At 44.5% G+C, this 21,955-nt stretch overlaps 1 protein-coding gene across 17 annotated transcripts in view; it reads left to right on the top strand.

The window, feature by feature from the left end:
• The window catches only part of EIF4G3 (eukaryotic translation initiation factor 4 gamma 3), a 441,067-nt gene that overhangs the window by 89,561 nt on the left and 329,551 nt on the right, over window positions 1–21,955 (top strand). For all 17 annotated transcript variants that reach the window (XM_073316601.2, XM_073316590.2, XM_073316588.2 and 14 more), the window contains exon 2: window positions 5,290–5,365. In XM_073316601.2, the coding sequence (XP_073172702.1) occupies window positions 5,290–5,365 (76 nt within the window). The remainder of the gene's footprint in view (window positions 1–5,289; window positions 5,366–21,955) is intronic.

Here is a 21,955-nt window from a genome sequence, read left to right as displayed (position 1 = left end):
TTTTTGTAGTGACCCAGCCACTCCCAGTCTTTATTCAGGCCTAATTTGATGGTGTCAAGTTTGCAAATTAATTCCAGTTCTGCAGTTTCTTGTTGAACTCTGTTTTTGAAGTTTTTTTTTTGAAGAATTGCCACTTTTAAGTCTGTTATTGAGTGTCCAGGGAGATTGAAGTGCTCTCCTACTGGTTTTTGAAAGTTACAATTCTTGATGTCTGATTTGTGTCCATTTATTCATTTGCGTAGAGACTGTCCGGTTTGTCCAATGTACATGGCAGAGGGACATTGCTGGCACATGATGGCATATATCACATTGGTTAGATGAGCAGGTGAACAAGCCCCTGATGGTGTGGCTGATGTGGTTAGGTCCTATGATGGTGTCCCTTGAATAGATATGCGGACAGAGTTGGCAACGTGGTTTGTTGCAGGGATTGGTTCCTGGGTTAGTGTTTTTGTTGTGTGGTGAGTAGGTGCTGGTGAGTATTTGCTTCAGGTTGGGGGGGCTGTCTTTAAGCAAGGACTGGCCTGTCTCCCAAGGTCTGTGAGAGTGAGGGATCGTCCTTCAGGATAGGTTGTAGATCCTTGATGATGCGTTGGAGAGGTTTTAGTTGGGGGCTGAAGGTGATGGCTAGTGGTGTTGTTATTTTCTTTGTTGGGCCTGTCCTGTAGTAGGTGACTTCTGGGTACTCTTCTGGCTCTGTCAATCTGTTTCTTCACTTCAGCAGGTAGGTATTGTAGTTGTAAGAATGCTTGATAGAGATCTTGTAGGTGTTTGTCTCTTTCTGAGGGGTTGGAGCAAATGTGGTTGTATTGTAGAGCTGGGCTGTAGACAATGGATTGTGTGATGTGGTCTGGATGAAAGCTGGAGGCATGTAGGTAAGCATAGTGGTCAGTAGGTTTCCAGTATAGGGTGGTGATTATGTGACCATCGCTTATTTGCACAGTAGTGTCCAGGGAGTGGATTTCTTGTGTGGACTGGTCCAGGCTGAGGTTGATGGTGGGGTGGAAATTGTTGAAATCCTGGTGGAATTCTTCAGGGAGAAATTCTGGCTCCGTTAAAGTCATTGGGAGCTTTGCCATTGACTTCAGTGTGGCCAGGATTTCACTCCAACACTCTGTCCTATAGAGTTTACAACTTATTCCTATTTTGGAGAAGCAGAACTAAAGACTTTTCTTTAAAAAATTGTAGGAAATGGCAGGCAATAGAGATTCATAGATTACAAGGCCAGAAGGGACCACTGTGATAATGTAGTCTAACCTCCTGTATAACACAGGCCAGAGAACTGCCCAAAAATAATTCCTAGAGCATATCTTTTAGAAAACGGAACAGTTTTATTATCTATTGAGCAAAAGCAGAGGATGTTTATGGTGTGGCTATGGTTTATGGTCTGGCTTTTTGTGGAAAGTGTTTACTATATAAAACAAAGGGATAAATACCAAATTTACCCCGATTCAACCTAGTTAAGGTAATAAAATTATGTCCCTTATGTTCAAACTGGCAGTTGTGAAAGTTAAGAAAAGAAGGAACATTGCTTATTAGAAGAGAATCCTTTATATCTTTATTAAAAAAAAAATATTAAGATATGGGCTGAGCACAGTCTTGGAAGTCAGGGATTCCAGTTTTCTATTCTCAGCTTTGTTGCTGATTCTGTATATAGGCATGTTTACCTCTGCCTAGCTCTAATATTGTGATATTGCTAATAATGGAGGGATGTTGGGAGGATTAAAATTATGAAAGGTGATCTCTGTAATAAATATTATTATCTTAGGAGGTATTGTTTCATGATTTCTGTGTGTATATAAAGTCTGCTGCAGTTTCCACGGTAAACATCTGATGAAGTGAGCTGTAGCTCACGAAAGCTCATGCTCAAATAAATTGGTTAGTCTCTAAGGTGCCACAAGTACTCCTTTTCTTTTTGCGAATACAGACTAACACGGCTGTTCCTCTGAAACCTGTCATTATTATCTTTTTAATTCTTGTTTAAATATTCAAATTAGCAGAAATTCAAATTCTGTTTTGAGCTTCCTTGCTGCAAAAGTGACATTCTTCATAACAGTTTCATGGAAACACAGTTTAAAAGGTTGCAAACAGTTTTCGATGCTGCTCTAACAGTGATAGAACTGTTCTAGGGAGAGCTTCAGCATTTAAAAATCAAACATTTTATTTAGTTTTTAAACACTCAAGTAGTTGGTCTTCTGATTGTTCAAGTAGTATTAAAGGCATGGAATTGGTTTATATGCTTTGTGGCACTGACAATAAGCTTTTTTGTATTGCTGATATCACAGTGGCCACTGTCAACAGAAGGCTCAGAAATACTCTTTGTAAGTAAAGGGTTACAGGGCCTGATCAGCAGGATGCTGTGGACCGTCAAGTCTTTAGAGTTAATGGATGTTGAAGATTGGCATCTTGCAGGATTAGACCCATGATTAGATAGTTTAGGCTCAAAATTTAGCTTTTGTGCATTTATTTTTCTTTGAACAAATCCTAAGTGTTTGTTTTCATGGTATTTAAAAAAAACAAACAGTGAGAATATATTTTAGTTCGAATTTGGGCAATCTCCTGTAGCATCCTGAACACTATTAAGACAGTAGTTCTCAAACTTATTTGATCGCGCCCCCTTCTTTGTGTCGGTAGTATGTTGCGCCGTCCCCCCTTCTTCCCCCACCACACAACTACATATACAGATTAAAAAAAAAAGACTGCAACTCTCACTAAATATTACAAACAGTAAGGCATTGATTCAAACAGAGCCAATGATCCATTGTAAGAGCAAAAGCAAAACTGATTGTGGTTGATGCTTACAATTAAATGTGCACACCCCGTCTTAGCAAACGGATTAACGTACAGATGGCAACGACTTTGTCTAATGCTATGCAAGTTTAACAGAAATCCATCAAAATGCACAGCGCCATCTGAGGACCTGATATGTCTGGAGGAATCAGCTTTTGTAGTTATTCATTGCTGTGGGTAAAATGTGCAAAGTACATTTCTCCCCCTGCCTGCCCACAGCGCCGCAACCCGCTCCTCCCCCGCCCCCCCCAACACATTCTGGCATAAGAACCTCTGGAATAAGAAACGGAATGTGAATCTAACGGAAAACAATATAGAACTGATCATTCTGAAATGTAAATATGATTTTAAAAATGTCTGGTATTACTGATTAAGGCCCTGATCCTTCAAACCCTTGAAGGCAATGAGACTATTCTTGTGCGTAGAATTAAGTGTGTTACATTTTCAAGATTAGAACCTTAAAGAGTTTCTAAAAGTAAAGAAATGTTGTTTTTTAAATATCTTTTTGTATCCCTGTACAAATGTCATTTCCAAATAAATATCAGGTTAATTATCTTTAGAAGGTCTGTTTTCGTGGTTTACTGTAGTATCTTTCCAATGTAAAATTGCTGAGAAGAGCAAGATGATTGCAGCTTTCTTTTAAATCACAGTGCCAACATATTAAAAATTGGATTATACTGGCAGCCCCCTTTAGAAGTGATTGTGGTGGATGGGGGGAAGGATTTAATGGTTTTAAAAAACCAAAACAAACAAGGAAACAATTATAATTTCCACATGATTACCAAAACAGGCCAGGCTTATGTCAGAGCATTCAGTGCTGATTAGCAGAGTTTGTCTCACTGAATGTAGAGTTTATTTTCGTATTCTTTAAAGAGCAGAGGTAGGTGTAAAAAGAAAAGGAGTACTTGTGGCACCTTAGAGACTACCAAATTTATTTGAGCATAAGCTTTCGTGAGTGACAGCTCACTTCATCGGATGCATGCAGTGGAAAATACAGTGGCGAGATTTTATATACACAGAGAACATGAAACAATGGGTTTCAAATATACTTTAACGAGAGTAATCAGGTAAGGTGAGTTATTACCAGCAGGAGAGAAAAAAAACCTTTTGTAGTGTGACAAAGTTCCTCCTATACCTTGGTGGGTCTTGCGCTTATTGTTGGATTTGCTTGCCTTGGAGCTTCACGGCAGCCCTTAGTTTGGCTGTTTTCATGAACCCACAGTCCAGGTCAACTCCTCCTGTGTCTGACCAGGAATTGGGAGGTTTGGGGGGAACCCGGGCCCGCCCTCTACTCTGGGTTCCAGCCCAGGGCCCTGTGGAATGCAGCTGTCTAGAGTGCCTCCTGGAACAGATGTGCGAGAGCTACAACTCCCTGGGCTACTTCTCCTGGCCTCCTCCCAACACCTTCTTTATCCTCACCATAGGACCTTCCTCCTGGTGTCTGATAATGCCTGTACTCCTCAGTCCTCCAACAGTATGCTTTCTCACTCTCAGCTCCTAGCGCCTCTTGCTCCCAGCTCCTCACACGCAAACCACAAACTGAAGTGAGCTCCTATTTAAAACCCAGGTGCCCTGATTAGCCTGCCTTAATTGATTCTAGCAGCTTCTTGATTGGCTGCAGGTGTTCTAATCAGCCTGTCTTAATTGTCTCCAGAAAGTTCCTGGTTGTTCTGGAACCGTCCCTGTTACCTTACCCAGGGAAAAGGGACCTACTTAGCCTGGGGCTAATATATCTGCCTTCTTTTACTCTCCTATAGCCATCTGGCCCGACCCTGTCAGAGTAGTGATAATCAAGATGGTCCATTTCCAGCAGTTGACAAGAGCATGTGAGCAACAATGGGGGGAGGGGGGAAAATAAACATGGGGAAATAGTTTTACTTTGTGTAATGACACATCCACTCCCAGTCTTTATTCAAGCCTAAGTTAATGGTGTCCAGTTTGCAAATTAATTCCAATTCTGCAGTCTCTCGTTGGAGTCTGTTTTTGAAGTTTTTTTTGTTGAAGAATTGCCACTTTTAGGTCTGTAATTGAGTGACCAGAGAGATTGAAGTGTTCTCCGACTGGTTTTTGAATGTTATAATTCTTGACGCCTGATTTGTGTCCATTGATTCTTTTACATAGAGACTGTCCAGTTTGGCCAATGTACAAGGCAGAGGGGCATTGCTGGCACATGATGGCATATATCACATTGGTAGATGTGCAGGTGAACGAGCCTCTGATATTGTGGCTGATGTGATTAGGTGTCCCCATAGGGATATTACCCATATTTGTCCAGGAAATCAATTCTTGAGGGATATACTTACTCACTTTAGGAAACCTGAAGGATTGTATCTGCTTGGTTGAATGAGAGTGCCTTTGGAGATGTTTGTGTATCTGCTTACACTAGAGAGGTGGTTTTAGATGTTTTAACAAATAAAATGCGTTCTGTTTGTACCATGCTCTTGTCATTATAGAACACAATCCTTTTTTCCATTTTGTTTTCCTTAACTTGATGTACTGTAGAATTCCCAGAAGTCCTGTGCAGCAGCCCCTTGAGGACCGGATCTTCACTCCGACAGTCTCAGCTGTGTTCAGCACTGTAAGTATGTAAGGGCAGTTCTGCAAAATCCTAAACTGTCAGTTTTCTGGGGTTTTTTTGTTTTTTTTTTAAAGGAGACACATTTTTCTTATGCATATAAGCAAGTAGAAATTGTTATGCACTTTTAGTAATAGCAAAAAATAAACTTCGTTACCCCCCTAAAATTGCTCCTCGTTAGCACAGGATATAAAAAACCATTTTTTTTTTTTGGCACATAAATGGAGAGCAAGACCTGTTGAGCTATACCCTTATTTCTTAAACATTTGCAGTTCTACGCACAGAATTTACAGTTGAAATTTCTAAGCGTGCTTCGCTAAGTAAAAATGTTATCAGCCATATTCTTAGTCCGTCTGCTCCCCTTCTCTTCAAAGAATAACTTGATGGAACATATTAATTACTGCACAATTCTATCAAGACACTGATGTTTCTATTTCATAAGAAAAAGTTATGTGGGATAGTTGTTCTTCATGATCATCAGGCTCAAAGGGTAGTGATCAATGGCTCCATGTCTAGTTGGCAGCCAGTATCAAGCGGAGTCCCCCAAAGGTCGGTCCTGGGGTCAGTTTTGTTCAATATCTTCATTAATGATCTGGAGAATGGTGTGGATTGCAGATGACACTAAACTCGGAGGAGTGGTAGATACGCTGGAGGGCAGGGATAGGATACAGAGGGACATAGACAAATTGGAGGATTGGGCCAAAAGAAATCTGATGAGGTTCAATAAGGATAAGTACAGGGTCCTGCACTTAGAATGGAAAAACCCAATGCACAGCTACAGACTAGGGACCGAATGGCTAGGCAGCAGTTCTGCAGAAAAGGACCTAGGTGTGACAGTGGACGAGAAGCTGGATATGAGTCAGCAGTGTGCCCTTGTTGCCAAGAAGGCCAATGGCATTTTGGGATGTATAAGTAGGGGCATAGCGAGCAGATCAAGGGACGTGATCATCCCCCTCTATTCGACATTGGTGAGGCCTCATCTGGAGTACTGTGTCCAGTTTTGGGCCCCACACTACAAGAAGGGTGTGGATAAATTGGAAAGAGTCCATCGAAGGGCAACAAAAATGTTTAGGGGTCTGGAACACATGACTTATGAGGAGAGGCTGAGGGAACTGGGATTGTTTAGTCTGCAGAAGAGAAGAATGAGGGGGGATTTGATAGCTGCTTTCAACTACCTGAGAGGTGGTTCCAGAGAGGATGGTTCTAGACTGTTCTCAGTGGTGGAAGAGGACAGGACAAGGAGTAATGGTCTCAAGTTGCAGTGAGGAAGGTTTAGGCTGGATATTAGGAAAAACTTTTTCACTAGGAGGGTGGTGAAACACTGGAATGCGTTGCCTAGGGAGGTGGTGGAATCTCCTTCCTTAGAAGTTTTTAAGGTCAGGCTTGACAAAGCCCTGGCTCGGATGATTTAATTGGGGATTGGTCCTGCTTTTGAGCAGGGGGTTGGACTAGATGACCTCCTGTGGTTCCTTCCAACCCTGATATTCTATGATTCTATCATTCCCCTCTGTTCGACATCGGTGAGACCTCATCTGTGTCCAGTTTTGGGCCCCACACTATAAGAAGGATGTGGAAAAATTGGAAAGAGTCCAGCGGAGGGCAACAAAAATGATTAGGGGACTGGAACACATGTCCTATGAGGAGAGGCTAAGGGAACTGGGGATGTTTAGTCTACAGAAGAGAAGAATGAGAGGGGATTTGATAGCTGCTTTCAAGTACCTGAAAGGGGGTTCCAAAGAGGATGGCTCTTGACTGTTCTCAGTGGTAGCAGATGACAGAACAAGGAGTAATGGTCTCAAGTTGTAGTGGGGGAGATTTAGGTCGGATATTAGGAAAAACTTTTTCACTAGGAGGATGATGAAACATTGGAATGCATTACCTAGGGAGGTGGTGGAATCTCCTTCTTTTAAGGTTTTTAAGGTCAGGCTTGACAAAGCCCTGGCTGGGATGATTTAGTGGGGGCTTGGTCCTGCTTTGAGCAGGGGGTTGGACTAGATGACTTCCTGAGGTCTCTTCGAAGCCTGATATTCTATGTTTCTGTGATGATTCTATGATTCTAATTATGAGGGGAATTCAGGTTGGAAATCTAGCAATGTTTATTTTTGCATACGTGATAACATTTTTCAATTCATGACTTTTATTTTTCAAATAGTAAGAGCCAGAAGCCCATTACTCCTTTAGAGCTTCAATATACTGAAAGCTAGTATGCAGCTCTGATTGTGGGGGAAAAAGAAAAGTACAAAGAAAAATAAATGCTTCAGTTTTCCAAAAAAGTATTACAAACTAATGTATTTAATTACCAAAAATACTCTTAAACTCTTTTTGAAACGTTTTGGAAAAAAGGAAGAAAAACTTGTAGATCTTAGAAACTCATGTTTAGCATGATAGCATAAATTACTTATGGAAACGTCTTTTAGTAGAGGTGCTTCTGCTTATTTGGATGACTGGCAGATGAAGGGGTCTTCTCCTCAAGATGCAGAATCCAAAATAATTTGTTGCCTTTTCCATCTAGGATTCAGGATAATCATGGAAAAGAACTCTGACCCTTTCTCAGAGTTTATTCCACTTGAGAGACCTCATCAACACAGTGGAAGGGAAAGGTTTTCTTGACTCAGGTGGGATCAGTGGTTCTACCCTCTGTCACCCCACATTTCCCTGAGAATCAGGGAGTAGCTACAATAGTGGGAGGACTCAGATAACCTATCCACAAGGGTTCCTTTGGCTGCCTCGCAGTGTGTATCTGTTGCAACAGATACTGGTCTGAAAGGTTACAGCACAACACCGACCAGTCTGTTGGTTAAAAGTTTATGTGCGCGAGTAGTTTAAAAAATGGCATGTCAACAGACTTGAGTTGCAGACTGTTTGCTGATGTTAGCAGTCATGCAGTGGATTCAGAACCAACCTTTAATGCAAACCAGTGAAGTGTCTTTGATAGCAATCATAATCAAACAAGAGGAACAAGAAGGAAGACACAGACTGTTGAAGCTAGGGTTAGCATATTTCAGGTTTCCAAAAAAGAGGATACTGCTGAAAAAGGGGGAGCTGAGGAGGGGAGAACAGTAACTAGCCCAGTATCCTATCTTCCAATAGTGGCCAATGCCAGAATGAATAGAACAGGTAATCATCAAGTGATCTATCCCCTGTTGCCCATTCCCAGCTTCTGGCAAACAGGGTTGCCCATTCCCAGTTCCTGCCCATCCTGGCTAATAGCCATTGATGGACCTATCCTCCATGAATTTATCTAGTTCTTTTTTTAACCCTGTTATGGTGTTGGCTTTCACAATATCCTCTGGCAAAGAGTTCCACAGGTTGACTGTGCATTGTGTGAAGAAATATTTCCTTTTGTTTTTATAAAACCTGCACCCGATTAATTTCATTTGGTGACCCCTAGTTCTTAAGTTATGAGAAGGAGTAAATAACACATTCTCCACACCCGTCATGATTTTATAGACCTCTATCTTATCCGCCCCCTTAGTCGTCTCTTTTCCAAGCTGAAAAGTCCCAATCTTACTAATCTCTTCTCATATGGAAGCTGTTCCATACCCCTTAATAATTTTTGTTGTCCTTTTCTGAACCTTTTCCAATATATCTTTTTTGAGATGGGGCAACCACATCTTCACGCAGTATTCAAGATGTGGGCATACCATGGATTTATATAGAGGGAATATGATATTTTCTGTCTTATTATCTATTCCTTTTTTAATGATTCCCAACACTGTTACCTTTTTTCACTGCTGCTGGACATTGAGTGGCTGTTTTCAGAGAGCTATCCACAGTGACTCCAAGATATTTCTTGAGTGGTAACAGGCAATTTAGACCCTATCATTTTATATATGTAGTTGGGATTATGTTTTCAATTTGCATTACTTTGCATTTATCAACATTGACTTTCATCTGCCATTCTGTTGCCCAGTCACCCAGTTTTGTAAGATTCTTTTGTAGCTCTTCGCAGTCTGCTTTGGATTTAATTATCTTGAGTAGTTTAGTATCATCTGCAAATTTTGTCACCTCACTGTTAAACCCTTTTTCCAGATTATTTATGAATATGTTCAACAGCACTGGTCCCAGTACAGACCCTTGTTGGAAACTACTATTTACCTCTCTCCATTCTGAAAACTGACCATTTATTCCTACCCTTTGTTTCCTGTCTTTTATCCAGTTACTGATCCATGATCTTCTCTTTTATCCCATGATACCTTACTTTGCTTAAGAGCCTTTGGTGAGGGACCTTGTCAAAGGCTTTCTGAAAATCTGAAGTACACTATATCCACTGGATCACCCTTGTCCATGTCAAGGAATTCTAGCAGATGGGTGAGGCATGATTACCTTTTACAAAAACCATGTTGACTGTGCCCCAACAAATCATGTTCAGCTCTGTGACTGATAATTTTGTTCTTTACTATAGTTTCAATCAGTTTGCCTAGTACTGAAGTTTAGACTTATTAGCCTGTAATTGCCAGGATCACCTCTGGAGCGTTTTTAAAAAATTGGGGTCATATTAGCTATTCTCCAGTCATCTGGTACAGATTTTAATGATAGAGTACAGTTGGGAGAGCTGGAGGGAATACCTGCAGCAGGGTATTGCTAGAGGTGGGGGGCAGCATCTCTCCCTGTTATAGAATCATAAAAGACTAGGGTTGGAAGAGACCTCAGGAGATCATCTAGTCCAATCCCCCTGCTCAAAGCAGGACCAACCCTAACTAAATCATCCCAGTGAGGGCCTGGTCAAGCCGGGCCTTAAAAACCCCTAAGGATGGAGATTCCACCACCTCCCTAGGTAACCTATTCCAGTGTTTCACCACTCTCCTAGTGAAATAGCTTTTCCTAATATCCAGCCTAGACCTCCCCCACTGCAACTTGAGACCATTGCTCCTTGTTCTGTCATCTGCCACCACTGTGAACAGCCTAGCTCCATCCTCTTTGGAACCTCCCTTCAGGTAGTTGAAGGCTTCTATTAAATCCCGCTCCCTCTCCTTCTCTTCCGCAGACTAAATAAGCCCAGTTCCCTCAGCCTCTCCTCATAAGTCATGTGTTCCAGTCCCCTAATCATTTTTGTTGGCCTCCGCTGGACTCTGTCCAATTTGTCCACATCCTTTCTGTAGTGGGGCCCAAAACTGGATGCAATACTCCATATGTGGCCTTACCAGTGGTGAATAGAGGGGAATAATCACTTCCCTCGATCTGCTGGCAACGCTCCTACTAATTCAGCCCAGTACGTCATTTGCTTTCTTGGCAACAAGGGCACACTGTTGACTCATATCCAGCTTCTCCTCTACTGTAATCCCTAGGTCCTTTTCTGCTGAACTGCCACTTAGCCAGTCAGGCCCCAGCCTGAAGCAGGGCATGGAATTCTTCCCTCCTACATGAAGGACTCTGCATTTGTCCTTGTTGAACCTCATCAGATTTCTTTTGGCCCAATCCTGCAATTTGTTTAGGTCACTCTGGACCCTATCCTACCTTCCAGCATATTTACCTCTCCCCCCTGCTTAGTGTCATCTGTGAAGTTGCTGAGAGTGCAATCCATCCCATCATCCAGATCCTTAATGAAGATTTTGAACAAAATTGGTCCCAGGTCCAACGCCTGGGGCACTCCGCTTGATACCAGCTGCCAGCTAGACATTGAGCCATTGATCACTACCTGTTGAGCCTGATGATCTAGCCAGCTTTCTATCCACCTTATAGTCCATTCATCCAATCCATAATTCTTTAACTTGCTGGCAAGAATACTGTGGGAGACAATATCAAAAGCTTTGCTAAAGTGAAGGTATATCACATCCACTGCTGTCCCCTTATCCATAGGGCCATTTATCTCATCATGAAGGCAATCAGATTGGTCAGGCATGACTTTCCCTTGGTGAATCCATGTTGACTGTTCCTGATCACCTTTTTCTCCACCAAGTGCTTCAAAATGAATTCCTTGAGGAAATTCTCAATGATTTTTTTTGGGGACTGAGGTGAGGCTGTAGTTTCCCAGATTCTCCTTTGTTCCTTTTTTAAAGATAGGGCTATAATTGCCTTCTTCCAATTGTCCGGGACCTCCCCTGATCGCCACGAGTTTTCAAAGATAATGGCCAATGGCTCTGCAATCACATCGGCGAACTCCCTCAGCACCCTCGGATGCATTGCATCTGGCCCCGTGGACTTGTGCATGTTCAGCTTTTCTAAATAGTCTTTAACCTGTTTTTTCACCACGAAGGGCTGCTAACCTCCTCCCCATACTATGCTGCCAAGTACAGCAATCTGGGAGCTGACCTTGTCTGAAGACCAAGGCAAAAAAAAAAGCGTTGAGTACTTCAGCTTTTCCCACATCATCTGTCGTTTTCACTGACCACCTTCTTTTTGCTAACATACCTGTAGAAATCTCTCTTGTTACCCTTCACATCCCTTGCTAGCTACAACTCCAGTTGCGGTTTGGCCTTTCTGATTACACTCCTGCATGCTCAAGCTGTATTTTTATACTCCTCCCTAGTCATCTGTCCAAGTTTCCAGTTCTTGTAAGCTTCCTTTTTGTGTTTAAGCTCATCGAAGGTTTTTTGTTCTTTGTGTGCTTGCTCATGTCCATTCCATATGAGATGTGTGTGCTTGCCACATGCACCGGTGCTGGCAGTTTTTCCTCAGCCATATCCATAGGGGACTGGCTCTAGCGCTCCCTGGAGTGGTGCCCACAAGTTGCCTAGTATAAGAGGCTCCGCAGACTCCCCCCACCCTCAGTTCCTTCTTGCTGCCAGTGACAGTGCTGGAATTTCTGCTGCTTCGGCTAGCATTGTTTCGGTCTCAGTTCTTGCGAACTTTGAAAACCTGTAATGTAGTTGTATATAGTTAGTAGTTCCGTACTTACCCTTAGTAGTAGTTCTTCGTTAGTTCCAAACAGGACTCAGCCGTGGGACGGGGCATACCCTGATCCCCAGGCTTTAAGTGCTGCAATTGCTGCAAAGAGCCTATGCCCATCAGCGATCCACATACCAGCTGCCTAAGGTGCTTAGTCGAGGGGCACATAAGTGATGTGCCGTATCTGCACGTCCTTTAAACCTAGGGCGAAGAAGGAGTGCAATACCCTTTAGAAAGTGCTCATTGTGGAGTCGGTCCTCACTTCGGCACCAGAGCAGTGGTTCGACTCCGAACCGAGCACCGTGGTCTCCGTGTGCAGTGTTCTGGCGGTGCTGTCTATGAGCCGGCACTGGTCCCCCTCTATGGCTCCAATCAAGAAGCCAAAAAAGACTGTGAGGGAAAGATCTCCTACCTCCAGTAAGGGTAAGGAGCGGGCTGGGGATGAGCCACGACCCGTGCTGGACAGCACAATGTCCCCCTCGGGAAGTCGGGCCCCAGCTCAAGTTGAGCGGTGCAGCTCATCCCACACTTCACCTGTGACTCTGTATAGCAGCACAGGCCCTGGCCAGCTTCAGGTGCCGTTGATGGCCGAAGTCCTTCAAGCAGCTCAGGAGATCCTGATACTCCCGCCCTCAACGGCTCCAGTGGTACCTTGGTCTCATGGAAAACTCATGTTGGGACCTGTGTGTGTCCCCCCGCCTCAGTGGCACTGTTACCCATTGAGAGGAACATCCTGCCATTACTTGCCCGCCTTTAGTTGTCATGCCTCAGGACGAGAGAGGCAGGCTCAGTGGAGCCCTCTTCAGTCGCCGCACAGAGGGCACAAGTTGAGGTGTGTCTCGCCAGTAGATTGGTGCAGTTGCTCTGAGGCATGTGCCACCTGACAAGAACTTCTGGACCAGCCCCTACTGTCTCCAAGGGCCCGGTATCGAGCATGGGACCAATCGAGGATCAGAGACTGCAGATCGCCTGGCCATCATCGCCCGTCTCCCAGCAGTAGGTCCCCTACTTCATAGAATCATAGAATATCAGGGTTGGAAGGGACCCCAGAAGGTCATCTAGTCCAACCCCCTGCTCGAAGCAGGACCAATTCCCAGTTAAATCATCCCAGCCAGGGCTTTGTCAAGCCTGACCTTAAAAACCTCTAAGGAAGGAGATTCTACCACCTCCCTAGGTAACGCATTCCAGTGTTTCACCACCCTCTTAGTGAAAAAGTTTTTCCTAATATCCAATCTAAACCTCCCCCACTGCAACTTGAGACCATTACTCCTCGTTCTGTCATCTGCTACCATTGAGAACAGTCTAGAGCCATCCTCTTTGGAACCCCCTTTCAGGTAGTTGAAAGCAGCTATCAAATCCCCCCTCATTCTTCTCTTCTGCAGGCTAAACAATCCCAGCTCCCTCAGCCTCTCCTCATAACTCATGTGTTCCAGTCCCCTAATCATTTTTGTTGCCCTTCGCTGGACTCTCTCCAATTTATCCACATCCTTCTTGAAGTGTGGGGCCCAAAACTGGACACAGTACTCCAGATGAGGCCTCACCAATGTCGAATAGAGGGGAACGATCACGTCCCTCGATCTGCTCGCTATGCCCCTACTTATACATCCCAAAATGCCATTGGCCTTCTTGGCAACAAGGGCACACTGCTGACTCATATCCAGCTTCTCGTCCACTGTCACCCCTAGGTCCTTTTCTGCAGAACTGCTGCCTAGCCATTCGGTCCCTAGTCTGTAGCTGTGCATTGGGTTCTTCCGTCCTAAGTGCAGGACCCTGCACTTATCCTTATTGAACCTCATCAGATTTCTTTTGGCCCAATCCTCCAATTTGTCTAGGTCTTTCTGTATCCTATCCCTCCCCTCCAGCGTATCTACCACTCCTCCCAGTTTAGTATCATCCGCAAATTTGCTGAGAGTGCAATCCACACCATCCTCCAGATCATTTATGAAGATATTGAACAAAACCGGCCCCAGGACCGACCCTTGGGGTACTCCACTTGGGAAGATCCTTCTGGCAACCGGCCCATATTAGCTCCCAGTCCCGTTTGATGTCCCAGAGGGGGTTCCATTCGACAACCCCACTCAGTCCATCCAGTTGGTGTCTGACGCCTTGGACCTCAGCTGGGACGCACATCTCAGCGCTCTCCAGACACAGGGGATGTGGTCACCGGAGGAGGCGAAGTCGCACATAAACATCAAAGAGTTCTGAGTAGTCTGGCTGGCGTGCGGAGCTTTCCTGCCCCACTTGTCGGGCAAGGTAGTATGAGTCCTGACGGACAACACAGCCTCAGTCATAGAATCATAGAATATCAGGGTTGGAAGGGACCTCAGGAGGTCATCTAGTCCAACCCCCTGCTCAAAAGCAGGACCCATCCCCACTTAAATCATCCCAGCCAGGGCTTTGTCAAGCCTGACCTTAAAAACTTCTAAGGAAGGAGATTGTTCTACAATGTTCTACAGCAAGAGACAAGGGGGAGCATGTTCGTTGGCACTCTGTCAAGAGGCACTCCTTCTATGGGACTTCTGTATCAGCTATGAAATCCACCTGGAAGCTTTCAGAGTAACAGCCGTGTTAGTCTGTATTCGCAAAAAGAAAAGGAGTACTTGTGGCACCTTAGAGACTAACCAATTTATTTGAGCATAAGCTTTCGTGAGCTACAGCTCACTTCATCAGATGCATACTGTGCGAAGTATAGAAGATCTTTTATACACACAAAGCTTGGAAAAAATGGGTGTTTACCACTAAAGGTTTTCTCTCCCCCCACAAACCCACTCTCCTGCTGGTAATACCTTATCTAAAGTGATCACTCTCCTTACAATGTGTATGATAATCAAGTTGGGCCATTTCCAGCACAAATCCAGGTTTTCTCCCCCCCCCCACCCCCACAAACCCACTCTCCTGTTGGTAATAACTTATCTAAAGTGATCACTCTCCTTACAATGTGTATGATAATCAAGGGAAGCTTGTCACCTTCCCGGTGCCAGGAATATGCTGGCAGACCAGCTCAGCAGGGAGTTCTCCTCTCACCACGAGTGGTCGCTCCATCCAGAGGTAGCCTGCATGATCTTCCAAAGGTGGGGAACTCCCCAAGTGGACCTGTTCGCTACCTGACAGAACAGGAAATGCCACCTGTTTTGATCTTGGGAAGGTCTAATCAAGGGCTTCCTCTATGATGCCTTCCTGCTGTCGTGGTCAGGGATCCTGATGTATGCATTCCCTCTGATTCCACTCATCAACAGGTCCTGGCAAAGATCAAGAAAGACCAACACAAGTTGTCATGACCTCGCCAACATTGGTTTGGCATGTTCATGACATTGTCAGTGGCCCCTCCCTGGCCCCTTCCCAACCGCCTGGACCTGCTGTCACAGGACAACGGTCGGCTCCTACACCCCAACCTTGAGTCCCTCCACCTCTCGGCATGGATGCTGCATGGCTGAACCCGGAGGAACAGACCTGTTTGGAAGCAGTCCAACAGGTCTTCCTGGAGAGTAGGCCCCCTTCAATCAGACTGACTTACCTGGCCAAGTGGACGAGATTTTCCCACTGGGCATCCGAACGTGGCATCTCTCCCTCGCGTTCTTCCATACAGTCTGTCCTGTACTACCTGCTCCCTTTGAGGAGCCAGGGCCTGGCACACTCTTCCATTAGAGTGCATCTAGCGGCCATCTCCGCTTTTCACCCGCCGATCCAAGGACAGGTGGTGTTTTCCCATGAAATGATGATCAGATTCTTGAGAGAGCTTGAGAGACTCTTCCCGCAGGTTCAGACTCCTGTCCCATAGTGGGATCTTAACTTGGTCCTCTCTAGGCTCACAGGCCCGCCCTTTGGGCTGCTAGGTTCATGCTCCTTTTCCCACCTGTCATGGAAGGTCGTTTTCCTGGTGGCGTTGACATTGGCAAGATGGGTCTCTGAAATTAAAGCCTTGACCTCAGAACTGCCATACACGGTCTTCTACGAAGACAAGGTTCAGCTGTGGCCCCATCAGGCATTCCTGCCGAAGGTGGTATCTACCTTCCATATGAGCCAGGACATCTTCCTCCCGGTGTTCTGTCCCAAACCTCAGAAGACCGGTGAAGAGAGGCATCTTCACGCGCTGGACGTTCGAAGGGCCTTGACTTTTTCTTTAGAATGTGGCAGGCCTTTCCGTAAATCAACTCAGCTCTTAATTGCTGCGACAGATAGGATGAAGGGACTTCTGTTGTCCTCGCAGAGGATTTCCAGTTGGATCACCTTGTGCATAAGAACCTGTTATGACCTGGTGGGGGTTCCACCGCCGTCAGTTGTGGGAGCCCACTCGACGAGAGCGCAGGCGTCTTCGGCGGCATTCCTGGTGCACATCCCTATCCAGGACATCTGGAGAGCTGCAACATGTTCCTCTGTCCATACGTTCACGGCTCATTATGCCATTACTCAGCAGGAGATGATGCTGGATTTGGCAGAGCTGTGTTGCAGTCGACACATCAGTGAACTCCTACACACCTCCGGTGGTACTGCTTTGGAGTCACCTAATGTGGAATGGACGTGAGCAAGCACTCATAGAAGAAAAGACAGTTACCTTTTTCATAACTGCTGTTCTTCGAGATGTGTTGCTCGTCTCCATTCCACAACCTGCCCTCCTTCTGCACTGTAGGAGTTTCAGGCATGAAGGAACTGAGGGTGGAGGGAGCTGGCGATGCCCCTTATACCGCTCCATGCGGATGCCACTTCAGGGGCCGCCAAAGCCGGTCCACTACAGATATTGCTGAGGGAAAAACTTCTGGCACCGGTGCATGTGACGAGCACACACACCTAATAAACACTGGACATGATCAACACATCTCCAAGAACACCAGTTAGGGGAAAGTAAGTGTCTTTTAAGCCAAGCTGGTCGCCGGCCATATTTGCTATTCTTTCTGCACATCAGGATGGTTTGTTCCTGAACCCTCAATAAGGCTTCTTTAAAATACAGCCACCTCTCCTGGACTCCTTTCCCCCTCATATTAGCCTCCCAGAGGATCCTGCCCATCAACTCCCTGAGTGAGTGAATGTCTGCTTTTCTGAAGTCCAGGGTCCGTATTCTGCCGTTCTCCTTTCCTCCTTTTGACAGGATCCTGAACTCTACCATCTCATGGTCACTGTTGCCCAGGTTGCCACCCACTTCTCCTACCAATTCTTCCCTGCTTGTGAGCAGCTTGTCCCCAGCACTCTCCAAAAACTTCCTGGATTATCTCTGCACTGCTGTATTGCTCTCCCAGCAGATGTCAGTGTGATTGAAGTCCCCCATTAGAACCAGGGTCTGTGATCTGGAAACTTCTGTTAGTTGTCCGAAGAAAGCCTTGTCTACCTCATCCTCGTGGTCTATAGCAGATGCCATCCAAGACATCATTCTCCTCTAAACTTAACGCAAAACTCTCAACAGGCTTTTTTCCTGTTCCATACTGGAGCTGTGAGCAATCAGACTGCTCTTACATACAGTGCAACTCCCCCACCTTTTCTCCCCTGGTTGTCATCATAGAATATCAGGGTTGGAAGGTTCCTCAGGAGGTCATCTTGTCCAACCCCCTGCTCAAAGCAGGACCAATCCCCAACTAAATCATTCCAGCCAGGGCTTTGCCAAGCCTGACCTTAAAAACTTCTAAGGAAGGAGATTCCACCACCTCCCTAGGTAACCCATTCCAGTGCGTCACCACCCTCCTAATGAAAAAGTTTTTCCTAATATCCAACCTCAAACTACCCACTGCAACTTGAGACCATTACTCATTGTTCTGTCATCTGCTACCACTGAGAACAGCCTAGATCCATCCTCATTGGAACCCCCTTTCAGGTAGTTGAAAGCAACTATCAAATCTCCCCTCATTCTTCTCTTCTGCAGACTAAACAATCCCAGTTCCCTCAGCCTCTCCTCATAAGTGATCTGTTCCAGTCCCCTAATTCTTTTTGTTGCCCTCCACTGGATGTTTTCCAATTTTTCCACATCCTTCTTGTAGCGTGGGGCCCAAAACTGGACACACTACTCCAGATGAGGGCTTGATCAGTCTTAGCAGACATTCTGTCACATCTTGAATTCTAGCTCCAGACGAGCAGCATGCTTCTTGAGTTTCCTGGTCTGGATGGCAGAAGGATGACTCAGTCTCCCTTAGGGGAGGGAGTCCCCGACCAACACCACCCTTCTCTTCCTCTTGGGAGGTGGTCATGGAACCCGCATCCCTAGGACAATGCATCCCATGCCATCCAGTTGATGGGGGTCTCCTTTTGATCCCTTCCCTCAGATGTCAAGTATCAGGGGGTAGCTGTGTTAGTCTATATCCACAAAAAGAACAAGGAGTCCGGTGGCACCTTAAAGACTAACAGATGACTCTTCCAAACCATTCTCTGCCATAGTACCTATGTATAGAGCCTGAAAATGGTTTCTTACCTCTATCTGCAGTGGGGTAGAGGGGTTCTCCTCTTTCTAGGTGGTAGGACATGTGACGTGAGCCCAGGATGCAGTGATAGCTGTCAGCCAGCTCCTTCCTTTGGGACCCCTTCCCCAGGGCTGAGCACTGAGACCTGGGTGGGAGGAATCCAGCAGCTGTGGCTTGCAGGAGAATGGACCAATCATCTGCAGATGCAGGGCCAGGACCAATCAGGAAGCAAGATGTTGAAAATCGCACCCTAGAGATCCAGTAACTTCCAGAACTTATAACCAGGTGGGAACAATCATACCATCATGTATTGTGTATGTACAACATATGGTATTTAAATATAAATTTAAAATTTAAAATTTAAATTTTAAATATTTGATATAGTTTTGAAAAGAAATTAGATTATTTTTCTATCCATTCTTTGGCAAAAAAATGTAATAAATGTGAAACATCTTAAAATGATTGTTCATTATCACTTTTGATAATGTACAATGACATACCTTTAAATGTTGGTATCCTGGGATAGTCTAAGATATGAAATAGGGAAATCTGGGAATATCCCCTCTCCAGTAATATAAAGCTCTAATTTCTAGCTCTGCATAGTCATGAGATATTGAACCTTAAACCCACCACTATTCAAGACTGAACATTTTCTTTCTTGGGCCTCAGGCAGATACAATTTTGGGTAGAAAATTTCACATTTTTTGGAGGAAAAAGAAATGTTTCTCATCCAAGTTGATTTTTGAACTTGATTTTTTAGCTTCTGTTTGAAGCTGATTAGAAGTTTGGAATGTTAGAATAAGTCTCAGAGATGATGGATTATTATGCAGGGGGCACATGGGTGATAAGAGGTGCCTGCATGAGGCTCTCCAGTTTATCCCATGAATATTAACTCCACATATTTTGGGTTTGTGTGTAGCAAACATAATATCCATTACGTATTCTATATGATCTAATGTTTCTTTTGAATCTTGAAATGCTCAGGCATGAACATCTGCTGTGGTGTACAATCAGTAATTCCTTTTTCATTACTGTGTTTTATAAGTTGTACCATTGCTTTGTGTGGAATTTAGGTTTTGAAATCATAGCATAGGGGTGTAAGACTGACAGTTTGGGAATGAGCAGCTATGATTCTAATTGAAGGATTAGGAATCTGCAGTCTACGTATTGACACAAAGTTGAGACACCCTGTTGTGTCAGTTACTTTATCTCTGAATTAGGAGTGGGGCAAGTCATTGAGATGTAATGTTGTTTCACTTTAAATAAATAAGAAATGAAGTGCAGAAGTATTCTTTCCTTGCCTATTCTGATACATGGTACATTCCTATTGTGGATAGTACTGATTTCAGACACTTTTTGGCACCTGATTTTTCAGGATTCAGATCGGATATGTATGGATTTATTTTTCATAAATATATACTAATTTTTAGTATTACTCATTAATTATTAATCATTAATAAAGTGGAAATCTTGTAGCTTTCAATGTGAGCCACAGTTAAGTTGGCCCAAAAGGTTCAAAGAATCAAATGAGAGGGACACCTATTTTATTGCAGGGGAGAAATGGCAGGTGAGGGAGGAATAGGTAGATGAATTTAATTTGACATATTAAATGAGACTGTTCTGGCCTTGGGTACCTCCAAGAACAAAAGTGATACAGTATATAGTGCACAACAAAACTTCATTTTTCCTTTAGATTGAATATTTTGTTCAGTGAAATTGCATCTATGTGGTTTAAAACAAACAAACAAAACCCCAGCCCTCTTAAATGTGTAACCTGTAAAACATTAAATAAACTGAGATTTAATCTTTCACTTCTTTCTAAACCCAGTGATGGAATAATTGTTTTAATTTAATCAACTAATTCTGAGGGGTAATGGGTTTTAATGCAAGCATCTTAATCATACATCTTATTATTAAAGGGGGATAAGTTATCATGCCATATCCTCAGGAGCTACAGTAGAGTTTTTTCTCTATGCAGTTTCCTTACAGCAGCATTTAATAGAATTCCTTATAGCTCAGGAAATTACTTAGTTCATATCGTTTAAGAAAATTACTCATAGGTCAAATCTGTGCTTCAGAGCCTGAAGAGTCCTGAAGGAGGCCAGGGGGGCAATCACATTGTGTTCCTGTCTTAAAATACTCATCCATCCAAATTATACCGTTATCAATGGGAGGGGACAAAAAGAAAGGAAGCTGATTGGTAACTCAAATGCAATGGAAATAAATCCCAACCTTAAATATTTCATAGCTTAATCATTCCACGATATATGGCGTGTAACAGATCAAAGACTCACCGACGCGGAACCACCTGCTGGTCGTCTGGGAATTAGCTCTTTTCCAGCCTCGAAGTGCCCCCTTCTGGCCGGTGTCTTGCCTGCGTCAGGCCCCCATGTCCCTCCCGGACCCCGGTGCCCTTTTCCTTGGGGTTCTGCCCCAGCAGTACCCCCACACTCTGGGTCTTCCTTCCCAGGGGAACCCCCTCCCCCTATACCCACCTTGCCTCAGTGGCTACTGCCAGTCCTCATCTAGCCCCCTGTCACGGGGGCAAACTGCAGTCTGTAATGGCCACTCATCATTGGCGAGGGGGTTGGACCAGCTGTGTCTGCCTATCCCCAGGCTACACCTCTTTAGCTCAGGTAGTTGAAGGCTGCTATCAAATCCCCCTCACTCTTCTCTTCTTCAGAGTAAATAACCCCAGTTCCCTCAGCCTCTTTTCTTAAGTCATGTGCCCCAGCCTCCTAATCATTTTCATTTCTCTCCGTTGGACTCTCTCCAATTTTTCCACATCCTTTCTGTAGTGGGGGGCCCAAAACTGGATGCAGTATTCCAGATGTGGCCTCACCAGTGCCGAATAGGCAGCGCTCCTACTAATGCAGCCCAATATTGTTAGCCTTCTTGGCAACAAGGGCACACTGTTGACTCATATCCAGCTTCTTGTCCACTGTAATCCCCAGGTCCCCAGCCAGTAGCAGTGCATGGGATTCTTCCGTCCTAAGTGCAGGACTCTGCACTTTTTTAACTTGCTGGCAAGAATACTGTGGAGACCATGTGAAAAGCTTTGCTAAAGTCAAGATATATCATGTCCACCTCTTTCCCCATATCTACAGAGCCAGTTATCTCATCATAGAAGGCAATCAGGTTGGTCAGGCATGACTTGCCCTTGGTTAATCCATGTTGACTGTTCCCGATCACCTTCCTGTCCTCCAAGTACTTCAGAATAAAAGATAAAATGCAACTAATATCTAACTTAACAAGCTAAATAAATTCAAAGCAAAGGATTCTCTCACTACATGCTTCAGCAGTCTTACTGTCTGGAATCCTTTCAGCCAGGACTCCTCCCCCAATGCAGTGTTAATTTCCTTGTCCTTCAGGTGTTGATGCCATG

The sequence above is a fragment of the Lepidochelys kempii genome, chromosome 18 (assembly GCF_965140285.1).
Source record: "Lepidochelys kempii isolate rLepKem1 chromosome 18, rLepKem1.hap1, whole genome shotgun sequence".
NCBI classification, from domain to species: Eukaryota; Metazoa; Chordata; order Testudines; family Cheloniidae; genus Lepidochelys; species Lepidochelys kempii.
Note: the sequence above shows the minus strand (reverse complement) of the source record. Positions and strands in the feature narration are given on the sequence as shown.